At 38.6% G+C, this 26568-nt stretch overlaps 1 protein-coding gene across 17 annotated transcripts in view; it reads left to right on the top strand.

Annotated features, from left to right (window-relative positions):
- Positions 1-26568, top strand: part of LOC100643982 (disks large 1 tumor suppressor protein) — a 542862-nt gene that overhangs the window by 236776 nt on the left and 279518 nt on the right. For 12 of the 17 annotated variants that reach the window (XM_048410864.1, XM_048410865.1, XM_048410880.1 and 9 more), the window contains exon 3: positions 20542-22898. The exons of the other annotated variants lie outside the window; for them this stretch is intronic. In XM_048410864.1, coding sequence (XP_048266821.1) covers positions 22490-22898 — 409 coding nt within the window. In that variant the 5' untranslated portion in view covers positions 20542-22489. The remainder of the gene's footprint in view (positions 1-20541; positions 22899-26568) is intronic. 17 annotated transcript variants of the gene reach the window in all.

Genomic DNA, 26568 nt, shown 5'->3' with positions numbered 1-26568 from the left:
GTACCTAAGTGGTCAACTCCATGCCTTCTGATTTTTTCAGAACTTGAATTATGTGGCAGACTATACGGCAAATTTGGAAATTTTATATATACGTAATTTTGTATTTTTTAATAAACCTCGATCTAAAGAATTGGAATTAAAATTAGAGTTTCACTAAAACTTTTTTAAAAATGAAAGGAACGATATAATTTATTGCAATAATCAAGAGGTTGACAATGACATTCCTCAAGAAGAAAAATAATATGGTATTCGAATAAAAAGTTATACTAGAAATAAAATTTTGATATAATAATATAAAAACAAGATCAAAAGCATTCTTTTATTTAATTGAAAATATTTTACAGGTTCCTACGGAACAGACTTGTATCGATGAATGAAGGTGAACGACCAAGTAAATAACAAGCAACGTGTGGCTTCTTGCAGGTGTCGTATATAAGACCGAAGCACTCGCAATGATTGGTAGGAGCGTGGCGTTATAAAATCGAACGACTCGCACAGTTATTGGCGATGTAACCGATTATTGAATTCCCTGAAATGAAACTCCACGCCGGCAACGAATTGTTGGCCGTTCTTCGCGTTTATATCGGCCGCCTCCATATATTGCGATTGCCTATCCACCGAACAGGATCGATTGTTCTGGGAGTTTGGGCGATCCGCGGCTTAGGTTCTGTATCCAATGTAAAAAGCATTTTCAAAAATTCCCCCGTTACTCGTGAATCTCCTTGTTAATCTCGACCAAGAAGTTTAATCCTTATTTGCCACTCTTTTTCGATAAACATGAAAAATTCATTTCCATAGAAAACATTCTACCAATCGTATCAAGAAACATTTTTGTCATGGTAGAAAGATATTGTGAAATGAAAGTTGATGCCACTCATGGCGAATATTCTTCGTAATTTCATATGGTATACCTGCATATATGGGTAGGAAGGAATGATATTCAATCAAAAATATTGACGAGTTCTTCTCCGGTTTTGTCGGCATTCATTGTTCTCTATTTATAATTCATATTATTAAAAAAATATATATTTTATAATAAATTAGTTTCATTTACATTAGGTCAGATTATACGGTATATTATAAAAATTGAACAAGTAATCATTATTTTATCGTTTGTACATATCATATCTGCTAAAGAGAGTGGAAATGACTGACTGTTTCTATGCATTCATTAAAAACTCTCGATTTATCCAAATAATTTCACCACATCTAGAGTCATATCATAACCACTGGATATGTGATTGAATGAATTTCATATCATATCACATATTATATCATTACATCTTATATTAGAAATTAATATATTTTTAATTTCACCGCGAATTGCGTGGCTTTTGACGAATGTTTGATGAATGTAATGATATCTTTTGATGAATCTTTTGATGAATGTAACGATATGGATGATACATTCACCCTCTTCTTTTTCAAAGCGATAAACTGATCATTGGTTAAGTATGCAGTTAGTTGTTTCTGCTGTTTATCCCTATACACAGGAATGAAGATAAGTAATATTGCTTGTACATAATAAATTTATAGAATTCATCAATATCTTTTATTTCACTTATTCCCGGATGTATATGCGGACTCACAGCGCATAATGAATAATTTTTCGAAGCTCACATATGTGTACGAACAGCTGAAAAGGTTGATTCCTTCATAGTACAAATACGCGGCGCATAAAAGTTGACGAACGCGAAACAATCTACGAATCGCGGTGCCGCGGCAACGAAGCGCGTTCATCGTTGGCATAGCTTGGTAACTTTCGTGCTGGCGTTGAAGAAACAGGAAGCCGCGACCGCTCCGGGCGTCCCCGTCAAAAGCGAATACCGCGAATACTTGCGAAGCAATCGCGAATTTATGAATAGTGCGCGAACGCGTCTGCTAGTGCACCAGAACCGCGGGAGCTGACGCGCCGCGTCGCGGATCGATTCGAGAACGGCAACTGTTTACTCGGAATTTCTGCGAAAGCATCTCGCGACGAGCCGCCTCGCATCGCGGCTTCGTAATTGAAAGAAGAAATCTCCCGAGGCGTTCACAGCTTGTTGGTCCATTGTGGATGTCGTGAGGTCCGTAAAATATCGAGGAAGTTTCGCGACACGCGTGCACCACAAGACGTACAGCAGTCGAGATTCGTCTGTCGTCTGTAAGTCGACTTTTCGCGCGTACCAAACTTTCCTCGCAATCCAACTCACTCCTGTATCTTTGCTAGACTTTCGATGTTGTTCCGCGGACCACGGTATTCAGTCGCCCAACCGCTGCATGCGTCGACGATGCGCCAGAAAAAAAGGTCTCTATTATCGATTTAATGAAGTTTGCGCGAACGATTTCGCCCGACAAAAGTTGCGCCGTCGTGTTTTGCTGGCGGCGTTCGCTTCATATCATTACGGAAAGCAGCTTTCGCTCGTTAATCTTAAACTTGTGCGGCGATCTCGTCAAAGTATCGTCGAAAGGGTTTGCAGAAAGTGTTCGAGCTTTTTCGCGTATCAAATTAAATATCTGTGACGTTGAGAAAGAAAATATCCGATTCGGTGATTTTGACTCCTTTTCATGGAATAAAATGAACATTTGCAAGATCAACTGGTTTTATGTAGTTCTTTGAAAGGAGTTTTGAATCTTGACTTATAAACTGAAAAGGTGCGAGATGACTTGTAAGAGTGTCGATATGAAATACCTTTGATACAGTTGAAATCCTATGATTTGAAGGGCCCTTTTATCACGTTTAGATATAGCTTCATGCGTTTGACAGTGTACACTGCTGAAATATGTCTACATACAAAACAATGGAAAAAAATCAGCCACTCACGCGCTTATCTTCCTTTCGTTTATTTAGAATATTTCTCGCTCTGTGCTTTGTCTTTCGGAACTAAAGCATATGAAAAGCCTGTAATAAAAACGAAACGCCTTTAAACGAAGTCCCAGCATTATACTCGTAACGCGCAGCTGTTACAAATTAGAAGACCATCGTGCTGTACGCAGACGTGTTAACTTTTTGTTGCGTCCGTTGAGCTTCGATGTTTTTTCCAGCGATCGTTGCCGCGACGACCGACAGCCCGTGCTCTTTTTTCTGCTAAATAAATTTCGGTCATCGCGAGGCTAACGAAACGGAAGATTGCGGGTTGAAATTTTTTTCCGCGGTGGTTACGCAGGAAATTTTGCCAAAAGAGAATAAAAAAAAAAAAGCAAAGGAAACAGAAAGAATGGAAAAAAGAAGGAAAAATGTAACGAGGCCGAAAATTCCGCGGTGGAAATTGGACACGAGACGAAATAGGAATTGCCTAACGAACTGTGCAGTCGGAAGCCGAGAAGAAAAGAGGAGTCCGAGTCGAATGGCTAACGAGAGAAGGACATGTTTCAAAAAGGCCGGAAGTAGTTACCGGGCGGTCTACGTGTCCACCCAGTCGGCGTCGTTTCCTGTCAGTTCCAACAAAGTCCTTTCTTCGAAAAATCGGGTCTATGAATATGTTTCTCACCTCGTTCATTCTTCTTCCTTCGTTTTCCTCTACCATCGTACCGAATAATCGATTGTAGAGTGTATGAAAGGAATCAAACGTGACTACACGTGGAATACACGAGACATTCCGTTCGAGTAAGAATAAAGGTCTTCTGATTATGCCCATGCTTCAACCTTTAGATCACTTTTGATCCTATCATGTTCATCTATCATCATTTTTTAATGTTAGACGTGAAAGCTCTTTGTTATTAATTAATTTGTTATTAATTTAATATATTAATTAATACTTAATGGTAGACTTCAATAATTGAGAGTAAAATAAACTGCAACATCCCATTGAGAACTCCCGAACACGTCGAATAGGCAGTAACAACATTGACAGAAACTATCCAAGAAGCAGCAAGGGCAACCACTACACCTGAACCAACCAGCAGACAAACAAAAATAATTCCGCAAGAAATACTTGAAAAAATTAGAGAAAAAAGAAAAGCGAAGGCAAAATGGCAAAAGCGTAGAACACGAGAAAACAAAAAACACCTAAACAAACTTGCAAAGGAAATAAAAAACAAAATAAAAGAGCACAACAATAACGAATTCACCAAGTTCATAGAGACACTCTCTGCACACGAGAACTCCAACTACTCCCTATGAAAAGTTACGAAAAAAATAAAGAAGCCAATAAAATCAGTCCCAGCAATCAGAAAAGCAGATAACACATGGGCAAGAAGCAACGAAGAACAAGCTGAAGAATTCTCCAATCACCTTTGCGACACATTTACACCAGATAATATCAACAACAGCAACCTCAAATATAATACGGATGAGGATGCGCAAACCACTAGTACCTCAACTGACAAGCAATACACCATACCTAAAACAACAGCACAAGAAATTAGAAACATAATCGAGAAAACAAAAAAACAACAAAGCACCAGGAATCGACCTAATCAATGGCAAAATCTTGAAAAACCTTCCGCCAAAAACGATAGGACTAATGACCATAATATTCAATGCAATACTAAGAATCCAATACTTTTCTAAACTATGGAAACTAGCACAGATCATAATGCTACCTAAACCAGGCAAAGACTCACATCAAACTGCATCTTACAGACCAATATCACTACTTCCAGTATTTTCCAAAATACTGGAAAAAATAATATATGACCGCATAAAACGAACAATAGAGAAGAAAAAATTAATACCAGATCACCAATTTGGATTCAGAAACAAACACTCCACGATAGAGCAAATGCACAGGCTCATTAACGAAATAATACTAGCACTAGAAAACAAACAATACTGCACAGCCCTCTTTATGGACATAGAGAAAGCATTTGATAAACAAAATAAACCACGAAAGCCTACTACAAACAATCAGGAAACAATTCCCGGAACAAATACACCAATTAATAAAATCTTACTTAAGCAGCAGAACCTTCGTAATAAAAATCAAGGACACATACTCTGAAGTTAAAGACATCAAGGCAGGGGTTCCGCAAGGAAGCGTCTTAGGACCGATACTATACACATTATACACGGCCAACATACCAACAACTACCAATAGCAAAATACTGACATTCGCGGACGACACAGCTATATTAGTCAGACAAACTAACCCAGGAACAGCAGTCAAATTACTACAAGAACATATCACAAAAATAGAAAAGTGGCTGAAAGAAAAACAAATAAAAGCAATCCCCAATAAATGCAACCATATTACATTCATACTGCGAAAACAGATACCATCAAACATCCTACTGAACGACACGCACATAACACAAACAAAGCAAGTCAAATACTTAGGACTCCACTGAGATATACAACTCACATGGAAACAGCATACTAAATCAATAATAGACAAAATACAGACAATAAGGAGACAAATGCATTGGCTAACAAGTTGAAAATCCAAATTAAGCATAGAAAATAAATTAAAAATATTCAAAACGATCATGAAACCAATCTAGATGTACGGAATACCACTATGGGGGACAGCAGCATTGAGCCATATAAACAAAATAGAGACAATGCAAACTAAAATTCTTAGAACGATAGTAAACGCCCCATGGTACGTTAGAACGATCAAGGAAGAAATTAACAGATATGCGGAAAGGTACAAAGAAAAAATAGCAACACACCCAAATCGGCTAGCTGCGGAAACGATCAACATCTCAAATATGGAAAGAAGGCTAAAAAGGAAACACCCGGCAGATATCCTCACAAAGGATATAACCTAGCAAACGCGAGGATGGTACCCCGCTGGGGTTAGTCACCAACATGTTAATATAACTGTTAAAAAATTCTACCAAATGTTCAAATTGGATAAATTGTGAATATAAAGAACTAAATAAATAAAAAAAAGAAAAATATGGTATCTTTCAACCATTGAAACACCCTTCTTTTACCTATTTTTATCTATCACATTTATTTCTTATTTTTCATTAGGAATCTTATACACATAGGACATATCTCATTAGGAATTTTATACATAAAAACCGTAGTGTTGAAACACATATTAAAAAATGCGAAAACACAAAAGTTCGAAGTATCGAAGTTAATTATACCATTCGACACCTTTCAATGTTTCTATAATCTGTTCGAAATTATCTAACTTTCCAAGATCATATCTCTTATAAAATCTCCGTATCTACACGTTTTAATAGATATTACGTTTTAATAATCTACATTTTAAGAAAAAGAGGGCAGGCTTTCAAACGAAAATGTCCGGCGGAGCTCTGTGTATCGAAAATAAAACGAGGCAGACGCTTGAATATCTGAATTCTTTTTTCCCGATGAAGATAACGCAGTACCGGGGCCAGTGATTATAGCGAAACAGAAATGGTATATGCAAATGAGAATAAATCGTGTACAGCGGTGCGGCGGGACGGTGCCTCGGCAAGGATCTGCTGGGGCTACGTTGTTTGCGCCTGAAAATGAGTCCTCAATGCCCTTTGGTCGCTCAGAAATCTGCAGTGAAGTACATATATATATATGCATCCTATATTCCCGGCTAAACGAGCTTTCGCAGTCGTTCCATTTCGCGTCGTTCCATGTTTTCCTTCGTCTGGTGCGCGCTTGTTACGCGGCCAAAACCATCGTCATGGTGAGAGGACAATTAGCAGACAACAATGAAATCGCAAAAGATTCCATGTCGATACTTTCATAAAAATCTCGGAACTTAGCACGCGACGATTGTTGTTCCATCCGGATGGTTTGATTTATTATTAAAGCAATTGCTTTATACGAGGCATTTTCGTCCTCCAAAGTGACATACTCTTCACCGCAATAACAAAAATCGTTTTTTTCCATCCGATAATGTCTGACTTCAACCTGCTTCAATTTTCAATTGCAAGATTTATCCTGTTCAGCTTCCGCACCAAGTTAAACAAAACAATGCAAGGAAAATCATGAACTGGAGAAATTACTGGCAATTTACCGAATGCTTCATATAAAAATGTAAAAAGAAACTTCCGTTTCCGAAAGAGGGAAACCATGAAAAATTCCCCTTTGTATATAATTTCTTTGACGACGTACCGTTTACATTAAAAACCATAGTCGATAGGAATTGCGCTATAAGTTAACGAGAGATTTTCCGTTGGTCGTGTTTCATTATAAAAATCGTCGTAGCGTGAAACATAGTCTGATGGAGAAGTATAATAGAATGGACAATGCGCGCATGGCTTGACAGTAGAAATTTCTCTTTTTAAAATGTTTGTTCTGTACCTGATCGCCTCCGCATGGGCCAATAAAAATCAACCAAGCAAGATAGCACTGATCGGTTTGTCAAAACATTCGTGTAGTGTGCAGACTTCTGAAAACAGACGATAGAGAGAAGCAAAAAAAAGGAGAGAAAAAAAGAAATGAGAAAGGGTCGAAAGGGGAAAAAGACGAGGGAGGTGGATAGAAGGGGATCCAACACGTCCCGCGAGACGTTATTGAGGAAGCTTATAACGAGGTAAGGTTCGGCCAACCAGGAGTTTTTCCTACTGGCAATCTGTGAAAGGAAGTCGACGGGGAACACTTTGAGGAAGAAAAGCCCACCGGGAACTCTGTCGACGTCAATGAGACGCCAACAACTTTCCTCGATAGTAACGTACCTCTGGTTCGAAGCGTCATACTTGCCCTTATATTTGCCTGCTCTTTCTTTCGCGTTTCTTTCGCTCAGGTGAGAAGTATAATCAATCTGACGACAATTTTAGTGAAAGTCGCTTGAGACATTCTCGGTTGGACGAACGCGAATGAAAAATCGATTTGCTAGCAATAGTCCCTGTCCCCAAAAGTCTTTTCATTTCATAAACCAGTAATCCACAAAATTCGTGTCTTGCAAATTTATGTCTCGGCAGGAAGCTGTTCGCTGAGGATGTAGTTTATTACGTGTTCTGATGATGAGTCCTAAAAGTGGATGATCAAGTGCAAAGTTGTATCCCTGCTCTTCACTGTTGTGAACCGCGTAGATCTGAAAAACTTTTAGTGTCCGACTCCGTGGATGGGACATTTGGACTTTAGGACATATTTAACAATAAGTTACGCTTTAGTGTTGTGTTCTCATACCAACTCCTGATCGACAAGTTGTATTTTCGAAGAAGGAAAGACACGCGAAAGAATGAAATATTTTCTCATTCCTTTTTATCAAGTTATAGTAAAATTCTCCTTCTTTAGTATACACCACAATTCCCTTAATTTATTAACAAGATTATCTCATAAGTAAAAACATCTGTAATGGCGTAAGAGTAAGAGTTAAGAGTTAAGAGTAAGAGCTATTAAAATTAACTTCAATCTCTATAAACATAAATTCAATACAATTTATTTTTAAAATAAATGAAACAACAGATAGAGAAAAAAGAAATTTTTAAGTAACCAAATTATTCTGTCCAAGAGATAAAAAATCTCTGGTTAACAAATTCATCAAACTGTAACACAAAAAGAACTTCGAAACAGAAGACTAGCTTAGAATTTCAATGATTTACGAGACAAATTACCACAGCTAGCCGTTAATCTTGTTTTGCTCGCAGTTTTCCCGCCTCACTGATTATGCGGAAGTTGCAGTCGAATATAATTTCCGGTCATAGACGCGATCTAATTCAATGTAGAGTGATCCATGCGAACGTAGTAACAGTCTCGCACGTACGTTTAACCACGAAGTCGCGCACACACCGATAGAATTTCGTGTGTACTGGAAATGAAAACATCGCAGTCGCCGTTGGGTACGGTTTCAATGCATCTTCAGTTGTGTTAAAGAAATATATCTTGTTCCTTGCATACGAGCGTATGGTAATTAACTGAAACAGTATTCATCTGTTCTACTCGCTTGGTTTTGTCCTCGAAACGTAATATCTTCCGCACGTCGCGTTGGTTTATCAAGTTGAAACATGTGCAAATTTTACTTGTTTAATAAGCTTTCTGTTCTTATTTCCCCGTTCGCTGCCAATCTGATCAGATTTATGAATTCGAAAGCGGGGTTTTATATCAATTTTACATATTTGTATATGGTGAATTTCTATATTTTTATTCATAAAACTAGGAAACTCTTATTTTTTTATTTAAGTTGAGAATTACAAAAATTGTATCGTTTTTAATCCTGCTGAGTTCTTTTTAGTTTTCTATAATTAATAAATTTCTGTAATTTGAGAAAAATATAAGGGAATCGTTGTTGATATTTTTAATATTTCGTTTTTTTACGTTAATTTTTTTGTCAATTTTACGTTAACTGTTTCTAAAATTCCAAGAATATTTCTGCTTCTCAAAGCAAATGTAACATTGGAATACGAAAGTTCAGTAACCGTAAGAAACTTATATGGATTTCGAAACAATATTCTAAAAGTTCTCGGGAACAGAAAAGTATTTTGCTATTATTACTTCTTTTTGCGCAATTGTCAAAACACGACGCGCACAATTCGCGTATATGCTGGTAACAAGAAGTTCGCAGTTACCGAGTCATAGTTGTAGGAGTAACGAAGCAAAGATCTCGCGAGGATCTTCAAAATTTTGTTGCGCTTCCGTGTGTCTACGAATAAACATAGAATTCCATGTGACTGTAACTCGCAGCGTTTCGTTCACATCACGGAACTACTCGCGATACTTCTACTCCGAGTAAATAATAAACTACAGTTCTAAAACAGTGCATCCTGTTTATGGACGTAAAAGCTCCTTGCGTTATTCTCTTCAAATTACGATGCACCAAGGGAACTAAGCGTAAATATCGTCCTCTACCTGCTGGTATAATAATTAGAAACGCGTTCGAATCAAAGCGCTTCCAGTAGAATTACTTCGAGATCAAAATGATATTCATAGATATAGATGGAAATGAACGTGATCTACTTCGTATCTATAGATATTCTAGTTGATATTATACATCGATGTGTTATATTTCGATATTTATACAGTCTATATATTCAGATGATGAAAAAAGTTCAAGTACAAAAATATCGTTTGAGGGTTCTTCTTTAAGTTATTAACATTTTTATTTTACGTTAGAAATATACTGCTAAAAATACGCCAGATGAAGAGCTTTTCTTTTTATCTTACACATTTTGTGATATTATGTATATGTATTGTTTGTACTAGAATAGTTACCTAATCTTCAAGTATATTAAAAATGTTAAACGAACTGAAAGAAATAAAGAAAAAAGCACACGATTAATACAGAAAATTATAGTGATACAGTTTGACATTTCTAAGGATCTTTCACGCAAACTGACAACAAACAACGACGTATTCTGCACAAAAGGAATTTCACGTAAAACAAAAGACAGAGAAACATCTTCGCAAGAAGCCCGAGGCAAACATCTCTCTTTAAACGCAATTTCATACTTGTCCACGTCTTGCGCTGGTCCCTCAAACTCAGTCCGAACTTCCGTTTAACTTGAGTCACCTTATAACTGAACTCCGCGACAGTTCGTTAATTAAACGACGGCAATCACGACGGAAGTAACGAACGATTATATTCACGCCCGGGGCTATGAGCTTTGTCGTCGCGTGGGCCGAAATTCGCGACATACCACTTGTAATAATTACAATAGTAATAATAATAATAATCATTCTCTCCAACGACGCAATCGTGAATATGAGGAGATAGAAGCGAACTTGTTACGTAATCGCAATAGCCGCGTCACGGTTTTTGAAGCGTGAAACGTTGACTGGATGAAAACAGCGCGGGGAAATAGCAGGAAGGTAGCGGAAGAGGGATGGAAGAAACGGGTGAGGGGTACGCTTACACGAATTAAAACGACCGGAAGGAATTTCTTTTCGCGATGCAACTACATCCAACGACGCCGCGTCGACTCGTACTTTTATTACGTTCCATCCGTGAGCCGGCTATCAGCTAGAAACGACTAAACGGTTCTGTGTCGAGGCTCGTGAAGGCTTAAAAGTCTGCGTGCTCGTTGCAAAAGGTAGCCAGCTTTTTTCCTTCCGGCTGTGGAATATAAAGGCTAGGCAGGAGAAAAGGCTTCAGAAGAAAATGTAAAAGGAGGAAAAGACGAAAGAAATTGCTTACGTATGTATATTCGGTTTTCGTTACGTTTGTTGATGGTTGACCGATGTGTTTGTACGTAAAGAAGCTAAACCTTACGAAAGTAGATGATCGCATTACAATGATTCGCGTATAGTGAAATCAAGAAGGAAATTTGACGCGAGAGGAAGCATTTGTTTAGAGTGGGTGATTTTCAAGAGGAACAATTAGATTTTATCTCTGGTGGTGTGTATCCTGGCATCTTACATCCGACGAGCAATGTGAGGGTGGTTTTACTTTTAATTAAAGAAATACGTGCCTCTTAGCCAGCCGTGGTAAGTGTTTGAATTGCTCCGCCGAACGATGTTCACGAACCTCTGCAATAATTAAATGAACCTGCTCGCGAGAAAGAGGTAAAAGCCGAGGAGAATCGTTCGTTTGACGACGCAATCGTCCTCGTGAAAGTTTACGACTCAACGATCGGAAGTTTTTCCACGATTCCAGTCAAATGAAATCCACTCGATTGTTACGAACATTCGTTAAAAAACGAAAAGAACAAAGAAATGAAAGGACGGTTTGCTCGACTTCCCCTTGTTTACCCGTTTTCCCAGGATCGCATGGATGTTTCTTGTCGCACGTGGACGCGCTGAAACGCCCGAGCGGAAACGAATCGCGGAAATTCAACCGGATTACTTCCGTCTTTTCTTTCTCGACTTCGAAACCGTTCGAAGGAGAAAAGTCGGTTTACTCGAGCTTCACCAGCGTAAAAAGAAGGAGGGTTAACTTTCGTTCGCCAAACAGAGACTATCTTACATTTACAGATTCACTCAGCTTCGTAGCAAACCCCATTCCAGGAACTTCGATAACTTTTTCGACGTAAACTTTATCCTTCGCACTCTAGCCGGCATTTCGGGCATTAAGGCTTTATTTAAATAACTTCCCTTCCTGGTACCGTGCGTTCGAGCGAGCATACTGTCTCTCAAACGAACCGCGTCCCCGTTGCGGCCTAGCGTTTCTTAAAAGCAACCACCAAGATTGCGTCGCATTTTCTGGACGCTCCTCCAAGAAATTGTATTTGAACGAAAGAAGGTGAAAGAAATATCATAGACGAGTGGAAGATCGACAGAGAAGATTACGACATTGACAAATACACTGCAGGATAAGAAATTAAAGATAGAATATGATAAACTTCGAAATTAGTTTTCCATTGATTTTCTTGAAAATATTGCTGCAACTTTTTGTATGAACGCTGTTCGTATCGGAAATTTGAGATTTTAGTTAAAAATACAATTCCAATTTTTCAATCAATGATATCTGGTATCTGTTTCAATCGTGGTATCTATTATTATTTTGTAATTGGAAACTTTTGTAATTTGGTTTATATTGACATCACGGACGTTCTCATGTAGTCCTCCATGTTTCCAACGTTCCACGAACAAACATAAAACATCATGCCACGTTATTTATCAATCAAAATGAATCGAACTAGAGCACGTCATTTTCAGGATTATAATGGATAAAAACCAGGCTCGGTGCAAAAAATTCCGAACAATCGGATCGCTGTAATAAACTAGCGTATAAAAGGGCGATTGCATGGAAGCGTCGTCTCTTCGAACGAACGAAACGAGTCATTGTTTCAGATAGAGGCGATAGGTAGTATATTTCGTTAGATTATTATTAACGGGTCAGTAAACGACAAAGGAAATTGTTTCTCGTTACCGCGGTGTATCTAATCACGGTAGAATTTAGATGATACTACCCGTATACGTTTGCGTAGAACAGGCTGGCCAACAATGTTCGGGCTCAAAAGCTACCGCTCTCTGATCTACTTTGCATCAAGTTCGTCCAGTGCTGGCCGATGCCGCATGAAATCTGCTTGTACACCATGGATTAGCGTTCCTCGCCTTTGTCTGTGCTTGTATCCGAACTCGAAGAATGCTCAGACTTCCGAACATCTACGATATTCACAGACGAAATGGTGCGATTGCATAAAATTTTACTGGAATATCGTTTCCTACTGTATTCTTAGGGTCTTTGTTGACAACTTGAACATTTCATAATAATTCAAATTCTAGATAGATTGATTCGTGGATGTTGATAGGTCTTTTTCATTAGTGGTTAAAACTTTTTCAACAACCCGAGACCAGAATATTTTCATCAATTTCTCAGCAATGGAACCTATAGCTTCATGTAGTGATTTAGAAGTACAATTCTTCAAGATAATTTTCTAATGATGACATTCATTATTTTATTGATGCAAATTTAATTCGATAGAATAATTGGACTGAACGTTAGACGAGCCTTTCAAAAGTTGAACTGATGGTCAACTTCATTTTTTTTAAACTTGTCAGTTTCATTGCATAAGTAGTACAATTAATGTCCAATTTTCGAGATACAGATTTACTTCCATAGGTTCTCCTATCATAAAGAAATGGTGTAAATATTAGTCAATTCAAGAGCAAATTTAAGGAAATAATGTTTTAACATCATTTTTCTGTATTTTTCAAATCATAGAATTGATCTCAGAGTAGCTTCTAAATGACTTATACATTGATTTATATAGCCATAAATATGTATAATAGTTATCTGTAATTTGAATAAATCATTACTGTTAAAAAAAATCCTTGTTCATCAATAATGGTCTATCCTAATGCAATCTTCAAGAAATTTAATTTCAAGTCAAATGGAGGCTATAAATCGAGCAACGATCCCATTTGAAAGCCTTGCTTCGATAGTCACGCAGTTCCCAGAATAGCAGTTGAATTCGTAATAGTAAAACCACGCTATATTGAAGAATCGTTAGACGCTGTTCGCGTTACGAATTTATCGATCACGCTTGCAAATAATGCAGCTAGTACCCGCCCGACCTGTCATAGCAGTACAACTGCCGTTCGAAAAATAGTGAAATTGGGAGACATCTGCGCGGTAACTATAACCGATCGAAATTATGATTCTTTTTTGATTAACATAGAACGTAGAGAACGCGGCGCGTGGAAATCTAGTAAACAGATCTATCGATATTCATTTGCGGTTATTCGACGGGATTTACCTGCGCTAATTCCACCTGAATCGGAGAAATTAATTCGACGATCAACCCGTGATCGTAGGGAAAACCAATTAAACCTATAGTAGTCCGTAACGACGGCTAATATTTGCATGGAAAATCGAAGCCAGCCAACTCCCGTCTCTTGCCCTATTCTTTTTTTTTCTTTTATCCTTCGTTTTATCACCGAAATTCAATTCAAGAGACGTGCTTTGTGTGTCTCTATAATGTTGATATCAGCTTCGTGTTTACTTGATTGTAGTATAATGTTGGAACAGCGATTCACTTTATAAATTTGTGTCGTAATCCGATAGGAGGCATCGTGAAATAGATTTTGAGAGCGTCGAAGTCAATTAAGTCGATCGGCGATCGATTATATGTATAGAATGGAACATTATAAGATGACACAATGGAACGAGAATTTTTTACTCGCTGCACTACGTTTATGCGATAGGGTATTCTGGAAGCCTTTAGTTTGCAAAGAACATTTCATACAATAACAATAATTTCTGTCATTATTTATTGAGGGCCTCGATATCCTAGACTTCCGTCTCTGGTTCTCTATGTTCTTCTCCTCTTACGTGCCATTCGTATAAGGTAACCTTGGAGAACCTTCTGGAACCTCTTATCAAGCATATATTATATATAGCTTACTCTTTGATTTCTTGGTACATCAAAAGATGGTAGGACAGAATATTAATTTTGGATTTTCCCGTAGGTCTTTCAAGAATAAAATCCCTTTCACTACACATGCAAAACCAGAATCATGTTTCCCTGGTTATAATATTCTTTAACCACCATACACGAGATTTTGCATTCAAATCTCCGATAAATATGAGAGCTCTTTCAGACAAGTGAATAATGCTTTTGAACTGCTAATTAACTCTTAAAACTCCCCTTCATTTCCTCTGAACCTGCTCATTCGTGATATTCGGGGAAAGATAACACCAGACTATTAACTATTTGTGCGTCTCTGTAAGCTTTACCACTAGCTACCATCTTTACTTTAGCGTTAGCTATTTTCTCTTATAAAACTTTCTCCAAAAAAAATTTTATACGCCCTATTTACGTCCTATGTTGCTTTTCAAAGAACGTACTTTCAAAAGGGCAGTTCTCTTCTGTTGCAATAAAAGAAACTTTCGTCACAATGGATTGTCGAAGTCCGTTACGACTGAAAGTTTTTAAATTATTGATAGATATACATAACGACGTACCGTTTCTCGAGTAGGTAACCGTTACAAATATTACATCGATCATCGTGAAAGTTTTGGAAAGTCTTGAAGCACTTTTATCTTCAATGTTAGACGTCTAGTAAATAATTTTCAAAATTTGTATAGCAATATCGTTCAATTTAAACTTAAAACAAGCCCTGTTCAGCTAGTTAACTTGTTAGCGGGGTTTTGTCTTAATCGGAAAGTTTCATGATTGTGGAATTAAAAGGTGATAAAAATAAATTAATATTTGGATTGGTAAATGTGAATCTTGTTTTTCCCAGTTAATAAATTAAAATTATCAGCTACATCTTTGAAGAAAGAGAAATAAAAATATTAGGAGAAATGACAATGTATGGTATCGTAACCAGCAAGCTGGGAAAGAGTTCCGTAGGTTCGACGCGGTCGTCAGCCGTGTTTCAGGCCAACGATGTTGTTTTTTGGCGGTACGTGACGCTATAGTGTCGACACATTAATTTCTGTCGATCGATACACCGCTGGCTAAAATAAATAAAAATCGTAGGCAGAGCATCGTTATTAGTGGTTTTGCACACGGCGCGCTTGTGTCGTCTGCTTTTTAACAGGAACGACTCGTGTCGGTTTCGGCGCTCGCGAATATTCAACGGTGTCACGGAATCGAGAGCCGCGAAAAAATTGCCAGGGTTGTAATGCAACCGCGTTACCACAGTTCACCTCCGAAAATCGTCGATCTCGTTTAACATTTCCATTGGTCGCATCAGGAAAAATTTTCGCTGCCGAAAATTCCGTGTCGTTCCAACATGGTGCGAACAGTGAATTCGTGTCCGAAATAGCATACTCGTTGTTGTAAAAGTTGTTTATTCAAAATAAGCGATGAATTTTCCCTTTTATGATTCTGTATTAAAGTAGAGGTAGAATATACGATATTCGATATTCGATATTCGATATTCGTACATAAAAAGTATTCTCATGTGATTATACATATAGATGATTATAGAAATTGGACATTTTTATCTATACAATAATCCAAACATATAAAAATAAATTTCATAGATACACTAAGCAGTAGAAGAAATTAATAAAGTAAGACCTACGCCGAATTCTTATGTATTTATGAACTTTTATATACATATATGAAGTAATCTCAGATCCCAACTGATTCTAATTCCAATGAACGGAAAAAATGTTTTTCGTTAATCATATAGAAAACAACGCGTTTTTCCGCGCGTATCGATTTATCACGGATTTTCATATTTTTCCTCTGGATCGCTGTAGCTCTTCCACGCGCCTTCTCCCGACGAAATATACGATGACACGGACGCGAATCCGCGATAATATTTTAATATCCTTTTTTTTTACGGCCGACACACACGAGAGTCGTGCCGTTCCGTGCCGTTGAGCCGCGTTTTTAAATAACGTGCGTCGAATAAATTTCTCGCGTGAACGGCCGGACGAACAAACGAACGAGAATATCATAAATTTTCATGCATCGTGGACGAAGTCTCGGATACTTTGCGCCGCGCAGAATCAAAATAAATTCCGGCCATGTAACCTACGTGTGCACGCCGCGCCGGATCGCTCTGCGTACAATTGCGCGAAACAACTCGGCTGCGGAACGGACCCCGCGTCGCGTTTAATTGCGCTGAATGCAACGCGCTCGTTCCGTCTCAGTCTCAGCCTGGTTTTCCGCTAATTTCACCCCTGAACTTCGTACAAACACTACACGCAACTTCGTTCCGTACCGATTAAGAAACACAGACGGTCTTGTTGCTTCGCGAGGATCATTATAATTTACAGAGGTAGGAGGAGAATTTTTAACTTGTCTGAATAAAACCAGTTCCGCAGAAACAGGAATTTCAATGCTGTGGTGGTAATGACATTTTTATAATTTTTAAATGCTACATATTTAATTTTATCTCTCTGTATAATTGTAGAATAAAGCGAAACTATTGTAATATCGGGTAAAGTTAGGTATAAGATTTTTCCCTGATACTATTTAGAATTTATAGTTTATTTACAATGAATAGATTATACAGATATTAGTTAGATTAATTAGACAGAAAACGATGGTTGTTTAATTTGAACTAAGTGTACCAATCTTACTTTAATTCGACCACTCACGCAACTGGACAACGCTAACAACTCAATCTCTCAGCTACGCTAGTAACTCCACAACGCTAACCACTCAATCTCTCAACAACTCTAACAACTCTCGCAACACGACAACGCTAACAACTCTACTCTTCAACTCCTCGATTTACTCTGACCTTTGACTCATTCTCACTTCTCGATCAACAACTCTTTGAATTCAAATCGTCCCTCTCCATTAGCGTTATTTTTTCCTCTCTCTAATCCAATCCTGTTAACGCTCAGCAAGAACTAGGCGACTTTAGTCACATAGGCATTTTTCCCTATGTAAACTAACAACCGAAGGACAGACGACATTGTTTTGATCGATCTCTAATCAAGCTTTTTCCTTACGATACTACACTATATACAGAGTATACATAGTATAGTACCTGTATACTACACAGTTAAAAATCATAGTATACACTACGAAATAGTATGGGTTTATTATTATAAAATATTCCTTATACCTTTTCAAGTCGCGAAAATGAATTGTGGCACAGAATAATATTATAACTTAGTTCTAATTAAGAAATTAAAGAAATGATACTTTTAAAAGTTGAAATACTTGACCAAATTAAAAATTTCTATATTTTAACCTACATCGCTATGATTTTCAGTCTTTTATATAGTATTCTCTATACGTTCTACTTAATTCACCTATCATCTGTAAAAACTTCTCCATAGAAAAATTAATAGTATTTCTGGTGGTTGGCTCTAAATGAAAGTAGTTATAAGAAGTGATGGAAGTAATAGACGATGATTCGAATTATATTAGAATTTAATTTCTTGACTCTCGGCCAACGAAATACACAATATTTTACATTTAAACAAATAATGAATTACATTCTCCCTCCCACTTTTCTCTATCTATCTCTATCTATCTAACAGTAAGTTATATTCTTAATCAGTTAACCTTTTCTCATGAGCTATGTCATAACCATCTGTACTGATCCCTATAGAATATTCATCTGAATACTTTTTAATTGCTATCACTATACACTTAAATATAAATCAGATGTGAAACGTATTATTGCGAGGAGAAGAGGCGATGATAGGCGAGCACTAGGGGCATCAGTGGCCAGCAGTCACGTATCAGAGAGCGTTTCAATCGTATTGTTCATCGCAATGGTAGTTTGTCTGGATGATTCCCCGACCTCTAACGTCCATTCACGTCCCCGATGCATTATTTCGTACTCGCGATCGCTCAGTGATTTACTGCACCGGCGTGACGGGTGCAGGCAACTGCATTATTTCTACCCCGTTATAATCGCGTTCGTTCGCGGTTTATTTATCCGCGCACGATGCATTTGATGGCGGCTGCGAGCAGACAAAGAGCCACGGAACGTCAATTGAACGGTCGCAAAGGATATGCCTTCATCGAGTATTAACTAGCCATTATATCGACACCTATTCCGGCGTATTTTTCTTCATCCTCGATTAATTATTTCTTTGAACGAACTTGTGCCAGTTTTTATGACCGTTCGTGATTTATCCGATGAGAAGAAAATTGAAAGGATTTGTTTCTATAGTTTGAAATATCTATCGAGATTGCTATATCATCTAATACGATTTATTTTATATCAAAAATCTATTATTCTCTCTTTTGTATAGGGGAAAATAGAGTTCGTGTTAACATTCCTCTATATAAACTGTCATTTTGCTTTGTTTTTGCCAAAAATAGAAGAAATGAAAAGGTTGATCTATATAAATAAATCTTTTCCTCTCCAATATATGATTTCTGGTTCCAAAAAACATCACTCGTATCAAAACATTCTGAGAGTACTAAAGGTTAGAATGATACTGAATTTCAAGTTTAGAATACCATCCAATAATAGAATCTAATTCGAATTTTAACTTCAAGATCAGATATTGTACTCGAAGCGAGCTTGTTAAAACTGTCGTTCACATTCCAGAAAAAACTGCAATCTCTTTCTGCTTCATTCGTATCATTAAAAAGCCCAATACGCAAAAATTTATCGGTAACTCGACTTGCCATTCAAAAACGGAGAATCATCGTTAACAAGCAACCCCGTGAGCCGAAGATTCAAGTTTTAATTGTTACTTGTACGTGACAGATACGAGCATCTTGCTCGTCGCGGTGACAAGGAGTGCCAGCAGTCAGTACTCGAAGAACATACAAGTGTTTTCCACTGCGCCGTTTGTCGAGACGCCTGTCATAATTTACAACTCCGTCTCTTCTGCTTTCCAAGGTTCCTCGACGCTCGAGTCAATCCATAAAATCCCTCTACAGCTCTGTTTCATATTCCAGAACTCAGAGTTTGTCGCGTTTGTTCTTCGCGTTGCAAAACGCGTCGAGTAATTTACTTTCGATCAAACCTTGTTTCGCGATCAACAAGAACACGCCGTCACGGAACCTTAATGATACAATCGAATAGCTTCGATATAATAGCGTATAATAGCGTTACATCGATGGAGATAGTTAAATTATACGATAGAATCGAATGAAAGCATCGTGAAACAACAACGATATTTGTTATCACATCTGCTTCGTACTTTAATATAAAATACTAGCTCCATGTCGATATGCTCATAAAAGATTTTAAACGCTTATAGACACCTTTTATGAATGTATTGCGTGTATTATGCGAAACATTAGCACAGTTATGAAAGTGATAAAACCGTATTTATTACCAGAACCATACTTACTTATTACCAGTAAGATAGCTCCTCATGCTGTATATTAATGTTTTGCTAAATGTACGTTTGCGTTAAATATCTCGTAATTTCTTCATAGATACATTTTTGTATTGGTTTTAAATTTCTCCAATATAATCACGACAGTCGTACCGCATTACAATATTACTGAATTTCCAAAATGTTTTATAGACATAAATGTTTTCTATGGTAACTGTCTAAATAATTTTGCGGTCCAGTGTATACTTTCTGATAGAAGCAATGAAACACGAGCAATAAAATCAATTGGTGTATCGCGGCTGGAATAGAACCAGAGATACCGGAATATTCTCCTTTTAACGAAACAAATCGAACTTACATTTCCGTGAACTCGGGGATCTCATTTCGCTGTATCAAACGCAGGGCTATTAGACACGGCAACCGCGTCGTCTGAAGGATCCTCCTCGTCGCAGCATCAGAAGCTCGACAGAAAATAAAAAGAAAGAAAAAAAGATAGGGAAGGCAAAGATAACTACAAAAAAAGGGGGAAAGGAAAGACGCCGATCCTGTTCGAGTGTGTTTCCTTTTGCCAGTAGAATCTCGTCCAGGCTTGGTGGCATCGTTCGTATAACTTTTGCAGGCCAGCGTAAGAAAGGGACGCTTCTGAAGCCCCGTAATAGAATTCAATGTAAGAAAGAGGAAAAAGCGTGGGATCGACAAGGTCTGGTTATTCGGATAAAAGAAATCCCGGACACTTATCGAACCTTCCCGTCCAGTAACTTCGACGTGGAGCTAAAGCTTCTTGGAAACGGTTTGTAGCGTTCAGTGAAACCACGTTATCATCGAGAATCAAGATCCAACTCTGTGTACCCGAAAGGAGCCGATTCAGCCGTGCGTAGCAAGTGAAACGAACACGCTGGCCGGAAGTGCCGCCTCAATGGGAGCGGGTCCTCGTTCCAGAGGGCTGCATTCGGAAAGACGTCAGCCTCGCGCAGTTCGATGGACCACAGAGAATCGCGGCGAGAAAACAGACGCAGAAGTTGAAACGGCTGGGAGACACGAACGGTGTTGGCCAGCCCAGCTCGTTGCAACTTGCTCCGCAGCGATAGGGCAAATGGAAAAGTTGGTGAATGGAGCAACGACGATACTTCTCCCGGCTTGCTTGCTAAAAACTTTCACGAGAGTGTTCCATAGTCAGCGTGGATCACGAACGAATCTTTTCTACTTTTCTAAGTGTGTCGTTCATCGGGACCAACAGTAACTGGCAGTATGTCCATAAGCTGGCTTCATTAGCCGTAATCATTTACCAGGAAACGACAAAGTGACTCGTGCAGTATCACTGACTGCGATCGAGGTTTCATTGGCCATTAATGTTAATCACAAAGTATCACGCGGATACGTCGTCCTCGACTGGCCTAACAATTTTTTTGCTACGTCGTTGAAATGTTAACGAACGCGGTGTGATCGTGGGAAATTAAAACATACGAGAAGAAACATTCTGAAGAAATCTGGATATTCCTGAAGTCGTCGATCGTTACGTTCCCAACAATCGTGCCTTCCATTTTGTCATGTAGCCTCGAGAATGTTGAATCACTGTATGGAAACGAGTGTCTGAAAAATTCTATGAATTTTTTTTTGTTCGTCCTATCGGCGTAAAGCGCAACTGTAGCAACGGCGCGTTCTTTGGTAGTTCGTAATTCGCAGTTCGCACGTTCCGAACTTGCCGCCAAAATCATAATCCTGACGAATGTCGCGCGTTCCCACTGTCAGTGAAAGATGTGGAAAGCAGCCGGAGGATTTGACACACGGGATCTCCGATTTGAACGAATTCGAGGAATGACCGTGTTCGCACTTGCTGAAGCGACCGGTTAGGAATCGAATCGATGAAGCACATCAGCCAGCTTGTTGAAATGGAGGTGAAGTAGGATTACTTCAATACTTGGGTAATCCAAAGAAGAATGGAGGTAGATCGACGAAGAATTTATGGCGGATAGGTTCCATTAACGGCGAGACAAATCTCGATGCGAGCGCAACTGTGACGAACTAAAAATTGGAATCGAACGATCGGTTGTATAGGCGGAGGAATTCATGCCTGAAGAAGGAACCAGCGGGGAGGTTCCTTTCGAAAAGGAACGAAGTAAGAAACATAAATTCTGATAATATTGTTATCTAAATTCACAAGAAATGACGTGAAAAGCGTGATGTCAATGATGTAAAAAATATTTCAAATTTGAGAACATATACAAACAAAATCTTTATTAAACACAAATCCACAAAGTATAATCGAGGGAACAAAATAGCTGAAAAGAAAACCAAACTGCCTAGCTAAAACTTTCCAAACTTAATTAAATTTTCTGAACAACATTACTCAAAAAAACAACCTTGCGTGTCTTTAAAACGAACTTCCAAATAAAAATCCGAATTTACCTAGAAAAAAAGAAAAAAAAGAAAAGAAAAGACAATTAAAAGTCTAAACAGGGTAAAAACCACGTTACGTATCTAGAGAAGCAACAATCATTCCAGCGATCAAGCTGTGTAGTCGCGGTTAGGAAAGAAAAGGAGACGTCGTTCGCAAAGATTTCAGTGCTATGCATCGCGTTGGCTACTGGAGCCTCGATGACCTTGACTCAGCGAGCATGAAGCACCCATCGAGGTCACCGGGACTTGAGATTGCTATGGCACTGTTCGGCATGGTCTGGCTGTTGCGTGTCCGCTCGGAGATGCGTCGTTGCTCGAAATGTCGGCACGAAGAGATCCTGGCGGCCCAGCAACAGCAACAACAACAACAACAGCTGCAGCAGCAACAGCAACACCATCATCTCCATCATCATTCCCATCACCAGCAACGCACACTGTCGCAGACTACCAGTCTACTGCAGACCCCCGACGATGCGGTCAGCTCGTCGGCAAATACACTGTTCACTTTGGACACGCCTGGCGCCGTCGGTTCCGCCGGAAGTTACTGCGAGGTGCACGGATTCGTGCAAGCGAAAGAAGGTAGTATTCGTTCGTCTCTCGATGTCTGCTTCCAACGATAGCCTTTACGTAGTTTCGAATGAATTCCTTGCAAATTCTTTTCTTCTTTTTCTCACTTTTTTTAATATTTATGAATGTTCTTGAGAGAGTTTTAAATATCGTGCATGTTGTACGTACATACCTACAGTAGTTCACGAAAGTATTTGAATACTTATCATCGTACACCTTCAGGTATATATGTTATCTGTATTATATAATCCTGATAGTCGGGTCCCATTACATCGCCAATAAAATTTCAAAATATTTATAACACACATTATATTTATAAAAGGCGTTCACAAGTATTCGAATACTTCTCCGAGGTTATGTACGAAATTATATAAAAATTTGTTTTGATCGAACAGATCGGAAAAAATATCTATCTCGCAAGCTTTATTTAATTTTTATCAGGCATGCCGTTTTTCTATGGACGCGGTTTCTTTGCTGCCTATGAAATTGAGATTAAACGGATATAGAATGAAATAATGGATAAGCATAACTTGCACTTGTTTTAATGTTATGAAGGTTTTTATACGTTAAATATTTGCCACGATCTTTTGCAGTTTCCGACCTCTGTGAAAAATAACGCTGATAATCTGTCCGCCGCCCGTAATGCTTCATCCTAATCTCATGCCGTAGTTCGGAAGAACGATTATGATTTCCCGGGGAACACTTTAAGAAGTTCACCGCTACTTTTGCAATATGCCAGGGTCATATTGTTAAAGAATCGAAGAACGTTAGCAGGCCGGATACTCGGAAGAAGTTTTCGAATTTACGAGGCGCAGCGCAGCGGGGCTTCCGTCCCGTGTGTGCTACGGGTAACCAAAATCAAAGTAGGTCGTTTACATGGATGGCGTAGAGGAACAAAGAAAGACAGAACTTTTATTTGCCTATAAAAAAAGTCGCTCGTAGAGTGGCTTTCCTCCACGGAAACGCTGCGTCGCGTTGGTTCAATTTTGCTGAAAATAGGAGTTTCAAACTCAATTATTAATAACGTTACGCAAAACGTCGCGTAACCTTCTTTCTCCCCTTGCCTTTCTTTCCTTCACATGTATACGTAGTATGCCCATTGCCCATTCTATCGCGTTACTCTAATACATTGAAAGAAATGGCTACCTGAACTTGAGTTTCTTCTTCTAAATTTGTTCCATTCGAAGAGAACGTTGAAGTGATTGTTCGATAGTTAAGATATTATTATTATTTCATTGTGTTTAATTCATTTAATCAGAAATGCAAAAAATCTTAAAATCACTTCAATTTATGATATTTATAAATGAGATTTTAAAACAAAAGTGATTTTTTCAGACTTTAATAAATTCATTCCTAATGACGTTAGGAATTCGTATTGTTTCTATGGAACAAAGATGAACGAGTCAGGTTGGTTTTCAGGCATTATTGACGCGCTATAAAAGCGTTACACGTCAAAGTGTTCCCCAACGAATCGTATTTTATCGGTGTTCCTCATCTGTTGGACACTGCTACATCGTGACGCTACGAGTTGTCGAGTTTGTTGCCGTCTTTGTCAAGCATCCCCATTGTTTCTCTGGCAACAGGAGAGCATCTGTTTCATAGATAACCATTCTCTTACCTCCGTTTCCGACGCTAACGTGTGAATAGCATTGTATTACCGAGACGAATTCGCATTAAAGATCAACCAAGCAAAGTTCGGCAGAGGCGGCCGCGTCCTCGTTCATGACAGAAATATACGTAATTTGCGGCAAATGTTCGTCGAATATCAATTAGGGGAAGTTAATTCGCTGTACATCTGGAAATAATTGGCCTGGCAGGGAGATAATTGTCTCATTCGAATACGAGAATTATACGATATTTCGAATATAACATTCTGTCTGCTTCAGAGAACAACGCAATAATATACGTAGTAAATTTTTTAATTCGATCGAACATTGGAACTTACGGTTTATAACGAATCTCCACTGGAGAGTAGGAGATGTTGACCATCAGTCGAACTGTAATTTCCTTTTCAACGATTTTAAAGGAAGTAAAAAGAAACTGGGAAGCCGTTCTACTCGAATCGTCCCTTTTTCGACGCACCCTTTTATCCGGTATCCAGCATGTATTCATGGTCCATCTACTTACTCGACCCAGTTATGAAATAGTATTCTTCGCGGCAGGGCGAGTGGCGACTCGGTGGTATCGCGCTTTAAAGCTGAAAGCATGTTCGTGTCGCGCAGGAACGTCGCTTGTCGTATTGTTTCCAGTTTATTATCTGCCTGTGAGAGCCGACTTTCCTCGCGAGACTATGGGCAAGAGACGAATAAAAAGAAAAGGGAAAGAGGAAGGGCGGAGGATCGAGGCTGGAAGTTCCGTGAGTTAGAATATTTGTGGTGCGCTGAGAAAAAAGGAATTGCTTTTATCTTTGCCGACTGGATATCGAGAAAAAGTCGAAGGTCTCGTTAATCATGTCATCAAGTAATAATATATATTTAATTTTATGTTTTGCGGATTCATAAAATTTGATCCGAAATATCGATTGCCGACGTCTAGGTTACTTTGCGAGTTCCTTTCAACAAAATTCATCATTGAAACCATGCATCGGCGTGGAAAGCCAATGAAGAAACGCTGTAAACTTTCGGCAGTAAAATTAGAACAAGAAGCTAAGATGTTTAATCAACGGTATCCTAGGAAACTTCGATCGAAAAGTTTTGATAAACATAACAAAAAAGCTTCTGCATTACCGGAGAATTACAGTGGAGTGCTTTAAAATCGTGGAAAACTAGATGTTATTAAATCCTCAATTTCAGCATATGGAAGAGTTATGACGAGTTACTCGAAATTTCGATTGGTGTTAATCAACGTGACATTAAAATATGGCTAATTTGGCAAAATAAAGCGGTCGTACGTTTCGACGCTATCACGTAAAATTAGATTAGGTGGAATTATAACCGAGTCTCGCGTATTAGTACCGAAAATTGATTAACTAACGAGTCATTTATTCGCACAAGTCTGGAATATTCGAAAATCAATTATCGAGTCGCGGCGCAGGCACGATTCGATTGTTACGCGCGAATTACGAGCCGGTCTTTTGAAAAGTCCGCAATTTCAAGCGATAACGAACGCGTAGCTCGGCATACCATCTGTTTTTAATTATTTATTATTCGGTATCATTCGATAACGAGCTGGCGTGGAGTACTTAGCGAATGAAAACGGGGTTCACAGGTGGAAACCTCGTTATCCTGATTCGCCTACGAGAGGAATGGCAGAGGAAGAAAAAAAGGAAACGAAAAGTAGTGGACGCCAAAAGCAGGTCCGATGTTAATTTACACCGGCTACGAAAGGAAACCATTTCGTGCACCGAAGAGAAGTTTAAAAAAAACGGAAATAACAGACAGAGAAAGAGAGAAAGAAGAAGCTTTCCATGCGCACATTAACGCGAATATCTCTCATCTTTCTGCATAAGATATATTTACAACGATTTGAACCGACCCTCATAAAATGCATCATCTTTTTTAATCATCTTTTTATCTTTATCAGCGCCAGACCGGGCGCACACGTTCGTCTCTATATTTCTATAACGGATTTCCTTCGAAAAGTGGAAATGTCCAGGCGAAATGAATTAGGGAATTGTTGCGACTACTTAAACACCAGCAATACATTGAGAAAACATCGTGTTTTGTGGGATTATCTTATCCAA

This window comes from Bombus terrestris, chromosome 12 (genome assembly GCF_910591885.1).
Source record: "Bombus terrestris chromosome 12, iyBomTerr1.2, whole genome shotgun sequence".
NCBI classification, from domain to species: Eukaryota; Metazoa; Arthropoda; class Insecta; order Hymenoptera; family Apidae; genus Bombus; species Bombus terrestris.
This window is presented reverse-complemented; position numbering and strand designations above follow the sequence as displayed.